Consider the following 13,694-nt stretch of genomic DNA (forward strand, 5'->3'; position numbering starts at 1 on the left):
GAGAACCTCCTTCTCATGCACTTTCTTTCCTCTCACTCCCCCCCCCCCCCCCCCCCCGAGTAGCCCCTCTGGTGACTCACTGCTATTATGTGGTCTTTATGGTGCAGCGAGCAGGTCTTTTTCACGTACGGCACCCCGGCAGCTTCCTTGTCTTCTGGCAGGACTCAGGACCCCCCCTCACTTCATGTCAAAGTTCACCTGAGTGGGTGTCTGTGCACGAGTGTTTGTCGGTGTTAAGCACTTGTTGAATCATGTCACAGCACAGAGTGGATTGATTCTGCTCCCTGGGGAAAGTGCTTGGTGAGTTGGATCTAATAGAATCTCCCGTCTCAGTATCTATAAATCCCGTTCAATATCAGCATGGATTTAGTGCGCTGCGTCGTCACAGTCGATACGAGGCTCTCAGAAAATCTGTTGTTCGATACCCTGATTTCAATCGTGGCTCACCAGCACAATCTATAAGCTCTTACCGTGTGGATCTGAAAACCCCCGGGAGCTTAGCTAGTTATTTAGCCAGTTAGTGTATATTGCTAAATCGATGGAGACAATGGGAACACATGGTTTGCCTTTGAGATAATTCAGGTTTTTTTGCGATTTTCCTTCGACGACCAACACTGTTTTCTCAGACACGTTGAACAGTATTAAAGGACAAACAAATAAACATTCGTTCTGTGAAAAATGTGCAAAGATTACAGAAATCCTGAAATGTTTAAGCATTCTTTTCTTCTGAAAGCCACAGTTTTAGCCCCTAGTCAACTAGTAGCTGAAAATGAAATTGTTGGTTCATCGAAATAGCAAATATATTTACTCCCCCCCCCCCCTCCACTAGAATAAACCCTGTTAGTTTCACATTGAAAGTGTATATTTCTAAATCAATGGAGACAATGGGAACACATGGTTTGCATTTGAGAACATTCAGGATTGTTTGCATGTTCTTAGACACTTTGAACAATATTATAGGACAAAACAATAAACAGTCGTTTTGCAAATAAACGAGCACAGATTACAGAAATTACTGAAACATTTAAGCAGATTTTTTTCCTGAGAGCCAAAGTTTTAAACTAGTAACTGAAGTTCACCGAAATAGCAAATATATTTACTTTCCCCCCTCCCTCCGCTAGAATAATCCCTGTTAGTGAGTTTCACACTGATAGCTTAGCTAGTTATTTAGTTTGTGTATATTTTTAAATCAATTGAGACAATGGGAACACATGGTTTGCATTTAAGCAAATTCAGGATTTTTTGCATTTCCCTTCGACGACCAACATTATTTCATTGGACACTTTGAACCGTATTAAAAGCCAAAACAATAAAGTGTCGTTCGAGCGAAAACATGTGCAAAGATCACAGAAATCCTGAAATGTTTAAGCCTTTTTTTCCCTGAAAGCCACAGTTTTAACCCCGAGTCAACTAGTATCTGGAAATGAAATTGTCGGCTCATCGAAATACCAAACATTTGACTTCCCCCCCCCCTTCACTAGAATAAAGCCTGTGAGTTTCACACTGATGTTCTCGGACCAAATCTTATGGAGTCTGAACCTTTAGGGCTTCATCCTGTCTGCGGTCGTGTGCTTCAGCGAAATTGCAAATATTAGTTTTCCTCCGGTCATATTAAATCTGATGGTTGGTTAAGTTTAGGTTTATAGATGTCCTCCACCTGCAAGGGGGATCAATGGATCGTGTGTAGAGCCCAAATGACTTTAACATGACTGGCTATTCCTTTTGTTCTTCTTGACACCTTGTCTCTTTCTGCATATATTTGTAAATAATGGATGCACGGAAAGAAAGGGAAACCATGGTTTGCATATTAAGTGCATTTAAGTTTTCCTGCATCTTTGTTTGTTCTGCAACAATCAAAAGAAACTCAAATAGTAGTTTGTTACCAAAGACTCTTTACCGACTCATCACTGAGGCTTTATTTACGCCTCGAGGATGTGTGTTGAAACATCTTCAAGGAATTTCATTTGCATTTGACTTCCCTCCAGCTATCCTGTGACCTGGATGGGTGAACAATCTGCACCGACATCACATGTTGTTCTGCAGAGACAACAAGGGTTTCATCTCACTGAATAGGAAGTGCTAGAGGATCAGTAAGAAGCCCTCAGAAAGAGAACTGCATGCAAATGACGTCCTTCAGCACAAATTACAAGCTCAAACGAGCACTCGAGTTTGAGCACAGATCTACCAAGGCTCTTCCTCTTGAGTCCTGAAGCGTCTTTCAGTAGCATTGCTCCGAAATACTTTGAAGACGTGAAAGGATTTTACCTCGAGTAATTTTTATTACTGTCCGATTATATATATTCATGAAACCATTGAGAACTAATGTGCAGGGCCAGTAATAAAGTTATCATTAGAGATGTCCCGATCCGATCACGTGATCGGGGATCGGAGCCGATCACGTGATTTTCAAAAGATCGGAATCGGGACGAAAAAAATCGGGGATCGGGATTTTTATTTTTTTTAATTTTTTTTTATAAATACTTTTTTTACATTTTGTATTCAATGTTACAAAACAAAAATGCCCATGTTCAAGTCTTAAAGTCATCCTGAGGCCTTGAGTTTTGGTTTCAAATTACACAACATCATGTATGTGTTGCTTCTTTGGGGCTTGTTTTCATAGACCTGGTTGCTTATTTCTCTCAAATCTGGCAACAGAGTGGGCGCAGTGTCTAATTGTAGCAGTAAGCTAACGAGTACTGAAAGCTTTATTTTGTTTTGATCCAATGCTGCACAACTGAACTGATCCAATGCTGCTGTGAAAGAAAGAAGCTATATCCATGTTGGATAGAATATCCAATTTAAATAAAAAAATAACCTTAAGGGACAACTTGAATGCTTTTTTTTCTCTTAATGCATTGCATAAAGATCGGATCGGGAAAAATCGGTATCGGCAAATTGTCAAAATCAAATGATCGGAATCGGATCGGGAGCAAAAAAAGGTGATCGGGACATCCCTAGTTATCATAACATGCTAACGCCAGTGATCAAGTATTCAGATCCTTTACTTAAACCTGCCCTCGTAAAACATTAATGTCAAAATACTCTTTAAGAAGTAGAAGTCCTACTTTCAAATCTCACTTAAGAAAAAGTTCAGAAGTATTATCAAAAGATGAAGCTAAAGTATCTCAACTCCATTTATTATCATGATTGTATTTATGACATTATTAGGTTTTCAATAGAATTGTAGTTTTGTAGACAAACAAATGCATGATTATGTTCTAACAAATTAAAGAACTTTCTACCTTTAATGTATATTCGATAATTTTACATAATTGTGGGCAACCTTAAAAAGTCATTTTACTAGTTTATTATTTTGAGATATTATTTTAAAAAATGTATTGTGTTTTTTTTTGTTGTTATTAATTGAATCAAATCAAATTTAATTTATAAAGCACATTTTTAAACGATTTTTGGTGGAGCCAAAGTGCTGTACATACTGTATAATAAAAATACCCTACAGTAGAGACACTTTACAGCAAATACAACAGCACAGTTTGTGCAGAATATCAGTATGAGAAAAACGACACCATATGTCCATAGACCCTCACATCGTACAAGGAAACACTTCCAGAGAAAACCCACAGTTTAAAGGGGAACATGAAGGGAACGAAATGCACTAGAAGTATAAAGTAGCAATATAGAACAAATCAACTAAAGGACAAGTTGTTCTTAAGTACTGTACGTGAGTAAATGTACTTGCCACTGACATTCACATTATTCTAAGATGAGGAAGTTTAATACGGCACAACATCAGAACATTAGCATTGTCATTCTTAGCACGTTAGCATGCTGATGTTAGCATACTGATGTTAGCATGCTGATGTTAGCATACTGATGTTAGCATGCTGATTTTAGCATGCTGATGTTAGCATACTGATGTTAGCATTCTGTTTAAAGCACTAGCATGGCTGTAGACATGTCTTGTTAGCGCACATGTGGAATTGGGAAATGTGGAAAATTGACAATATAAAGTTACCGTATATATATTATTTTCGATGTCAGTATCAGACTCAAAATTAAAGAATGGGTTGGGCTAAACGTACTATATACAAATAAAGTACGCTCACTTATACACACACCGTACCCGCCAAAGTATGATAAGTATTATTATTTTTTTTATTTTTTTTTACCTTTATTTAGACAGATTGGTCCCTTGAGATCATCGATCTCATTTACAAGGGAGACCTGCATCATTTAGTTCCACATGAAACATAAAAACAACAAACAAACAAACAAACAACAGAGGATATCATATTTACATATTCAACATTTACAAATACCCAGAGTGTCAGAAAGCATTTCATTTAGACGTGCCTTAAATACATTCAGAGAAATAAAAATGCTCAATTTCAATTATAAAAAGCTTAATGATAAGGGGACCTGGATTAAGAAGTGTTAGAAAGAAAGCTGTGTAAATGTCAGAGGAGGAATGTATTTTTGACATTTGGTGGAGTATTCATCTCTCTTGGTTCAGTGAACTTTACAAAAGGTAGCAACTCATAAATCTTTTCCATTTGACAAAGGTCAAAGTTGCAATCTTTACCTGTTTCTATCCACATTAGTACTCCAGTGCTGTATCCATTCAATCCTGCAGGACTGCTGAGTAGGACGTTTTTTCTGACTAAACAAAGAATCACATCATTGGTTCGGATTCAGATCATGTAGCCTAAAGTACTTCTCTCTGAAAATCAAATTACAGGCAACGGCGAGCGCGTCAGTTCGTCTCTAATCCCCCTGTACACACGGGGAAGAACAGCAGCTAATCTGGGCTTTCTGCTCACAACAGCAATAACACGCATTAGCAAGCTGCGATCTTTGATTTATTTGGATTTTTCTGCTCTCGTCTTTTAATTAGATGCTTGATTAAAGCTGGGAGTGAAGTGGGGAGGGGTTTGGGGGAAGTCGATGTGAAGCTTATCTCTGATTACTGCACAAACAAATTATTTCCCATTACCCCGGCGTTTAGTGCAAACTGCTCAACTGGGGAGAGAAATGCAGGTTCAATGGAGATAAGTTGCTTTGCAAAGAGAAATGGAGATATGAAGTTGTCAGGGAACGAGAGCGGAAAGAATATAAACAAAATGTTTGTAGGAATAGAGATCAGGGCTGCCAACATTTGAGTTCAGCTTGGAGTGAGATTTTTTCTTTGGTGAACCGAAAAAAGAAGCGTTCATGTGTACAGTGTTACAAAGGTATTGAACATGTACAAACTAGGGTTTCCCATTAATGTACCGGGCGCTACAGTGGAACACGCACATACACAGTGTACCCGCCACTCTTACAATGAAGGCTCGATAATCAGCTCACAGCATATAAAATGGCATATAGGTGTAAGCAGAGGTAAAGTGAAGTAAAGTCCTCACCTCCTCTAGGGGGGTCCGGGGGTTATGCTCCTCCAGGAAGATTTTTTTTTAAATATTGAAGTTAAATGCATCAACCTGGTGCATTTTGAGAGCAAAATGAATTTATGGATGCATCTCTCAACACCCATATGAAACAGCACTGTAAACAGATTTTCTTTTTCTTTATGGATATTTTACAAATCACTCACCTTTTAAACTGTATTCTTGTTTTACTGTAATATTATTTCATAACTGTTTTTCATTTATTCTCATAAATGGTGACCAAAACGTTTGAGACCCACTGAGATAACTAAAGTTAACTATCTAAACAGAGTCCCTTACCTCACTGAGCTGTAGTTATCTCTCAGTCTGACAGGACAGAGCACTCCCTCTCCTTGTTTAGAAACAGTTTATATCCGTTAAGCTAACCAGATGCTAACAACATCAATGCAAATAGTGAGTTTGGTAGAAATATACTGTATAACAGTAAAGTTATTTAAGATAATGCTATATTTATTGAAGATTTTACATTATAAATATTCCCCAAAATTATTTAAAAGCATATTCTTCCAAACTCTCTGCTGTAGTATGACCACCAGGAGACTGTTGATGTGTGTAGTGAGTTTGGTAGTAATAAGTTGTATAGTAGTGATTGAATATTATTTGTTTCTCTTTTTTCGGAGTTGCACTTTGCAGACGGTCCCTGAGCACTCGTTTCTTCTCCGGCTGCGGATAGAGACCAATGTAATGTGTCCAGCTCGGAGGATGGCGCGTATTGGCTTTTTTTGATCAAAATGTGATTGTAGTTCGTTGTCAGCCTTACCGCGGTACTTAGGAGACGTCATTTGTGTCTGAATAACGTTTTGTTCATGAGTTATTGACCCGTGAAATCAGAATCTCCCAATATCGTTCCAACTTTACTGAACTAAGCCAGAAGGCCGTCTCATTTCGTAGACCGCTCGGTTTGCTGTTCCTTCACTTTATTTGTATATTTATATACATTTATTTTGGACGAAAACTTAGCGTGAGGAAAGGCAAGTGTGGCGTGAGTGCGTGAGATATGGGTTAATTGCGTGACTATCAAGCTCAATGCGTGAGTGTTGGCAGCCCTGTGAGATGGAAGTAAGACATTGGCAGCTGCGTTTCGAGGGAAAGAGGGAGGGTAAAGATTGAGAGAAGACTCGGAGGAAGACAGGGAAAGAAGTGGAGTAAACAAATAGGAGGAAGTCAAACCTGTCTTGCTTTTACAAGTTTCCTGGTGCAGCATAGGATCACACCGTCAGCTTCACTACAATGTGATGTTTGAACAGGGTGAAACCCCCCCTCTCATCCCCATAGGGCGATTGGCTTGATGTCTTGGAAACAAAAGCTAAAATCATTGTCTGAATCCAAATTGGACCCTCAGGACATCCTGCCTTTGCTCGTCCTACAGAAGTGCCTTTACTGTCTTCAAAGTCAGTCAAAGACAACTTTATTGTCAATCTTTCAGTTTGTGTGTACAGACAGAGGGATCGAAATACGGTTTCCCACAATCGCAAATACAAAAACAAAATATATAAAAATATATATACATATATATATACACAATCAAAAGACATATTTATACATATGCACACATTAAGACATGACAAAATGCACAGCAATCAATATATACAAAATAACAGTCACTTCAATAACTTTGAGAAATGTACATTAGAGTGAGACTGTCCATAAAAAAAAGAATGAAAAGTTAAAATAATTGTTAGTTTGCAGCCCTTTTTTTTCAACCGATTATTTTCTAAACTATCGGATTTTTTGGCCTCTTCAATATCTGGAAATAGTGAAATATGTGCAATAAATACGTATCTGTAGAAGACACTATGTGGCCGCTTCACATCCAAATCCAATTCCACATTCAATTGGCAAACTACAATCAAACTATTTAATCTAATGAGCTGAAAGCAGCAAATGTTTGCCAAAAAGATGCCATCAACCATTCAACAGAAAATCAATAAGCTCTCCATTAAATCAACTCTTCACAAAGTCTGGCCTGTACGATGTCTGAACATAGTGAACAATGGGCCTGATCATTTCAAAGGACTCCATGTGGCCTCTTTGTCTACAATAATTCAAAGTGAAAACGTATTTGTATTTACTAGATGAAAGAAATACCAACAATAGCATCAAACTCTCATACCTGGGAAGCTGAGTTTTTATTTGGCAATGAATCAATTGCCCAAAAGGAGCCATTAAAAAGAAACATAATCATCTATCTTTATAGTTTTTTTAATGACTGATCGTTCTATATCTATAGTACACATAAAGTCCTTCAGTTAGGGGGCGTGTGTGGAGATGAAATGCGAAAGGAAAGATGACTTCAGACCTTCATAGACGCCATGGTATTGACTAATGCCCAGATCCATAGATCTGTGTTTAACACTAGAACCGCCAATCGGGTCAATTTGACCAGAGCTGTTTTTTATTGTATTTAACTTTTTTTCAATAAAATATTAAAGTCTCCCAGTCCGTGACTTTTCCTGAAAGTGTGTTATGTAGCACCCTATGTTGTTAAAAAGTGTCAATATGAAGTCAGATTGAAGACATCGCCCAAAAAATTGCCATTTATACCTATTTCCGCCAAGTGGGTCATATTGACCCCACCCCTTTTCGCGCTATTGATTTTGCGTGTAAACAAACATGAGGTGTTGCTATAGCAACGCCTTTTGTCTACTGCGGTTCCTTATAGATTGAGAGATAGATTGAGAGATAGAGAGATAGATTGATAACGACAGTCTGTAGTGAAGACACGGGAGACTGCTCGTGCTGCGCTCCGCAGCAAACAGCTGTTTGCTTTTCACCCAACAACGACAACCGCCTCACGAAACGCTATGTTGTAGGGTTGATAAACTAAACACAATTGCTTGTCAAAATACCAATACCACAGGACCATTTTTTTTTTTAAAGCAATACTTTTACCTTGAAAATCAATGCATTCTAATGCCGGGTCAATTTGACCCCGGTGGCGGTTTTAGGTATAATAAATCTCTGGCGGTTCTAGTGTTAAGGTATTTTTAAGCAGATTTTCTGAGTTGTATCTCTACGTTGGCATTGCTGGAGCCTCCCTGAGATGATTGAGTTCATTCGCTGCAGCTTTGCATCGGCCCAAAGAGTCCATTTGGTGAAGATGAGTCATGCAGACGCAGCTTTTCCCTCGTGCATTTGTGCGTTGTTGTCAGCAGTCGGGGTGAACCCAATGAATCAGCAAGTTGCTCAGAGCACCAGGCGGTGTTTTTCCATTTGTTGTTCTGTCGTTTCACTGGAAGCTCTTTATTTCTCATCTCCACAAGTTGTGAGCAGTTCACCAAACAAGTGACCTCCTTTTCTCAGACGGAGACAATCCCCACAGTATTATAGGTCAAAAGAAGATGCAGTTATTTTGCTAGAAAATGCAAAGATATGAGAAAATAATTATGTTTAGCAGATTTATAACAATTTGATTCTTCTTGTTGTGACCTCTTGGATTAATCTTGCACCTCTTGTGGAGTTTTAAGCTTTAGATCGAAACTGCTTCAACCCACTTATCTACCAATAACTGAAACTTAAGGGTTGGTTCATCCAATTACCAACAAAGAGATGTACAGTATACATTTCCACTCCTTGTTGAAAGGTGATAAAAAATCCCACTTGGAAAGTTCTTTCACCAACAAAATGAAAATCCCGCTACCCTCTCATTACAACTTGGCCAACTGGTCATTGTCAGGTCTCTGAAAGTTAAATTCAACAGGTTAATCAGACAATTATTATCAAACAATAACAAGAAGGCCTCAATCATTTATTTACATATTAAAAAGAAAATGACACCTTCAAAACTCACACATTAAGTCATCATGGATTATTTCTCCATTGACATTTGGGACTCCATCCGCTCCATACAACACATGCAGGAAATACTTTGGAGGTGTGGGACTAGGACTGAAACACTGGGAACTGATGATAGCTTTAATGATGGGTGCCCTATTCACAAAACTCACCTGGAGATGTGTAATATGTGTACTGCTTAGCGACACTTTAGTGAAGGTGTTGGTGCTTCCTAACAAGCCTATTCAATTCCCTGAGTGGTGTTAACAAAGTGTGTCTGCTGTCCTGACAAACAATACATTAATCACCAATGGAAGAGGGGGACATCTATAAACCTTAGCAGCGGTGACGAATGTGTTGTTTGTGGCGCCCCAAAGCTCCTTTGTTCATATTCTTGACACCTTTCCTCGTTGTCTCCCCTTGTCTTCCTGTCAGGCTTTTGACGTCTTTATCTACATCTTCTTCGCTCTGGAGATGGTTATAAAGATGCTCGCTCTGGGGATCTTCGGGCGCCGCTGTTACCTCGGGGACACGTGGAACCGACTGGACTTCTTCATCGTCATGTCAGGGTGAGGACCTCCTCTTCACTTTATAGTATCCCTGCTGTGACCGGGGCTCCAACATACATGTTACAAAACGTAGTGATTTATAACAGAACATGCAAACAATTTGTAGGAGAAGTTGAAACTCTATATCAGGGGTCGGCAACCACCATTAGCACGTGGCACCGTAACCAGTGGCACACTAGGAATAAGTGGAATAAGCGTGCAAAATATTACAATTGTATTTTCGGATCCTGAACGAGACCGCCGCCAGAGGGTCTCCCCGTTACCTGCAGAAGGAAGCCATGCACGCAACGCAGCCCCGCCCTCTTTATCTCCAGTTGACTTTCTGCCGCTTTCCTCCGTGGTGCAGAGCTGATCGTTTCACCACGGAGGAAAGCCCTTCACTAATTGCAGTACCCATAAGGAGCTGTACAAATGCCGCAGGTTTTGCGTGGCTTTGTCTTTAGTTGAAAGCCCAGTGGCGATCTGCTCATCTCTCATCGAAAATAACATGCTACAAAGGGGCGGACTGGCCATCTGTGTGTTCTGGAGAATCACAGAACGGACGGTCGTCATTATTATTATCAAACCGTTTAAACAATTATTTAAATGTGTTTGAACGGCATCATGTAAGTTGCGCTGATGAAAGAGGTCCACACGCTCCTTCCCCGCAGCGAGCCCCCCCCCTCCTGCTGACAGTTCACGATCGTCGGCACACTAATCCCATTTTTTTTTTTAATTTTTATGGCACTTCATATCAAAAAGGTTTCCCGACCCATGCTCTATATTTATAACACTCCTAATAATTTCAAACAGAACATTGGAAAAAATGCTGCTCCAAAAACAAGTTAAACAATAATGAAAACAAGCTGTTCTCAATTTAAATAAGGACAAAGGTCTGCCAATAGAACAAGTGAAAATGTGTGGGGTAAGATTTCTTGAAATAAGAAGGAATATTTAGATAAATCACATCTTGTAATTATCAGGAGAACTAATTTAGAAGTATATTTTACCAGAAGCAGGAAATGGTGTGTTACGAAATAAGGCGCAAATGCTCAAAAGTGTCATGTTTTCTGATGTTAGTTAGTTGGTAATTTTCTAGACTGAAAATGCACGTTTCAGAGTGGCCTTTTATTGTGGCCAGCCTAAGGCACACCTGTGCAATACTCACTAGATATTAGACACATATACTCAAGATTTAGAGTTTTTGTAGTGAATCAGACCAATGTGTTTTCCTGTTCTCAAGTTGAATTGCGAGTTCATGTTTTAATGTTTAACGATGATATATCATGGGTATAATTTAAAGGTCAGGCAAATTCCATCCTGACAGTTTGTGGTCCGTTGTGCCACCATGCATGGCCAATTATGTCAGCGTTAAATTATGAAACATGACATGAAATATTAACATGTTGAGAGTCACTGGCTTCCACCTGGGACACGGCTTACAATAACCATCATGTCATTAAACCGCTCTGATCCCCGCAATGTAATTTAGTGAATGAGCTGAAATTAGCCTGTCATCAATTTGGCTCGCACTGTTACTGCTGACTTAACGAGCGGTAGCCAGAACCTTTGGCTGGTGGGATTAATTTAAACTGAGTGATTGAACCAATTAAGAGTAACATTCAACATCAAGTTTAACATTGTGTGTGTTGAATAACTCTACCTTGACTTTATTAACCCCACCTTGTTGCAATGTTCTTTCTGCGTTGTGATTCTAGTCTCACATATTACATCTCAAACAGTCTGTATCCTCTCGTGCAGTATTTATAACGCAGTGCATTGATTTGACTTCTTTAAGTCTCCTTTGAGCTGGAGTGATGCTCTGCCAGCAACACAAGCCCTTCATTAAATAGTCTCATGAGTTGGGATTGGAAACGTCTCTTTGTAATGGCAAGTTAAGATTTTAAAGGATGTTAATGTTTGTTGGACAATCTTCAATTTGACTTTTTTAACTTCTTCCAAAACACATTAAAGTCTCTTCACAGCTCTAACGCCTGAATAAATGAACTCATGCATTGGAGAGTTTTGTGCTTTCTGCTTCATCTGGACCTTCGAATGGAAAGCAAACTCTGATGAAGTGTCAGCAATTTACCTTTGTTCAATTATTTAAAAAATGTTTTAGGAGTCACAAATATCTGTGTTGCTTGTCTAGGCTGCAACTTCACCTCAGTGATCCAACACGTAACTCTAACAGGTAAAAACAGGACAGAAATTAAAAGAGATAATTTTCGGCCATTTTATAAAAATAATCTTTTCAAAGTTTTTCATTTGGTCTTTGCTATGCCAACCCTTAAACATTAAGTATCACCACCTCACATGTTTATGAACATTGGGCCGGTGTTTACTCCATAATCCTGCTGAAAGGCATACAAAAAAAACACACAAGAACTAAACTGAAAACATATGCGATTTGTGAGTTTGTCCGCCATATGGGACAGCAACCTACGGCAACCCAAGTAGGACATTTGACACAGCGGCGTTTTGCAAAATATAAGAAAAAAACTTTAAAAACCTGACAACATTAATCTGAACGAGAGAGATGAGTTATTTTTATTACAACGTCATTTCCCTACTGTTTGAGAACTCCTTTTATTGGGTTGAATACATTCTTAGGATAAGTGAGAAATTGATTTAACTTCTGTTTGACAGAGCTGTCATACTGGATAAATACGAAACTGTAAATGTATGCAATCATTTATGGCATTAATAATGAATATCTAATTCTTAACTGTGAGTGGTTTTAATTGTATTTAACATTTAAAATGTGTTAGGCCAAAGTTTCTCTGTTGAGGATCCTTGAAACGCGACATTACATAAAAGATTTTCCAGATAAAAGTAGATTTAAAAACAAATCTCTGTTATTAAGTGTTTTTCTTATATGACAATTATTGATAAATCTGAAAGATCTTTCCCAGCTTTGGAATCTCTCTGCAAGGGCCAGATAACGATGCACTTTTGTTTACGAATATCAAATGTCCTATTTGGGTTGCCGTACGTAGCATTCCAATATGGCCGACCAACTCGCCCTTACGCAGTGCAAATGGGGTAGTCACACCCTGCTTAGCAAACGTTACAATACTTTTAGAAATGGCTGTTAAAACAGAAACATATTGGGAACAAATGAGTTAGAGTTGGCATCACATACATGTCACATTGTATGATGAGTAACACCAAGTGATACATGAATGAAACTCCATTACAATAATTCTGACTCTTAATCAAATGTGTTTCTTCACACACAGATCGTCCTAAAGGTGATGTATTTCCCCAGAATACATTCAAGAATCTCATAGCAGCCAAACATCACATCTGCTGACAGCTGATCATTTTAACTGCTGTGACTCTGGCATCAAACATAAACATCCCTGAAGTACATTTAGGAAAATAAACAAGCATTTTGACAACTGTAACCGTATTTATAAGCGTTTAAATTAACAAGCTATTCAACTAGAGAGTGAAATAAAAATGTAGCTGACAGGAAGAGGAAAAGCAAGACAAGAAAGCAGCAGACATTTCCCAAGCTAGAGCACCATAATTATCTCTTGGCACATAAACATTAAAGTAATTGACATGCTTTGATCCAAACAAACAAGTTGTATCATCTCGTTCTTTTAAATAGATGATTACCATGCAGAGACTAACCCCCCAACATCAATAAATACATCCCTTTTAAAGACGTTGACACCACCACATTATAGATGATCTAACGTCCCCTGAAGTTTCTTTAAAGACACATTGGAGTGTTTTAAAACGTTATTATTACATGGCTTAGTTGAATACTCGATTATGATTGGTCAATTCAGAACACGTGACACGTTGTTAATCCAGTAGAGAAGACCGCTATCAAGGATTTATTGATCGTTGTTAAGGACGCTCACATCTGCAGAAAGAAGTCCGGTCGATTTAACTGTACAGTTTGGCCTGTATGCAGTTTGCTTTTCAAACCGACAATACAAGAAAACAGTGG

The 13,694-nt window shown here is 38.6% G+C and overlaps 1 protein-coding gene across 1 annotated transcript in view; it reads left to right on the top strand.

Annotated features, from left to right (window-relative positions):
- The window catches only part of LOC307045185 (voltage-dependent T-type calcium channel subunit alpha-1I-like), a 211,457-nt gene that overhangs the window by 2,442 nt on the left and 195,321 nt on the right, over positions 1-13,694 (top strand). Inside the window, exon 2 of the mRNA XM_079690718.1 lies at positions 9,615-9,748. Within this exon, the coding sequence (XP_079546844.1) occupies positions 9,615-9,748 (134 nt within the window). The remainder of the gene's footprint in view (positions 1-9,614; positions 9,749-13,694) is intronic.

The sequence above is a fragment of the Notothenia rossii genome, assembly GCF_949606895.1.
Source record: "Notothenia rossii genome assembly, chromosome: 1".
Lineage (NCBI taxonomy): Eukaryota > Metazoa > Chordata > Actinopteri > Perciformes > Nototheniidae > Notothenia > Notothenia rossii.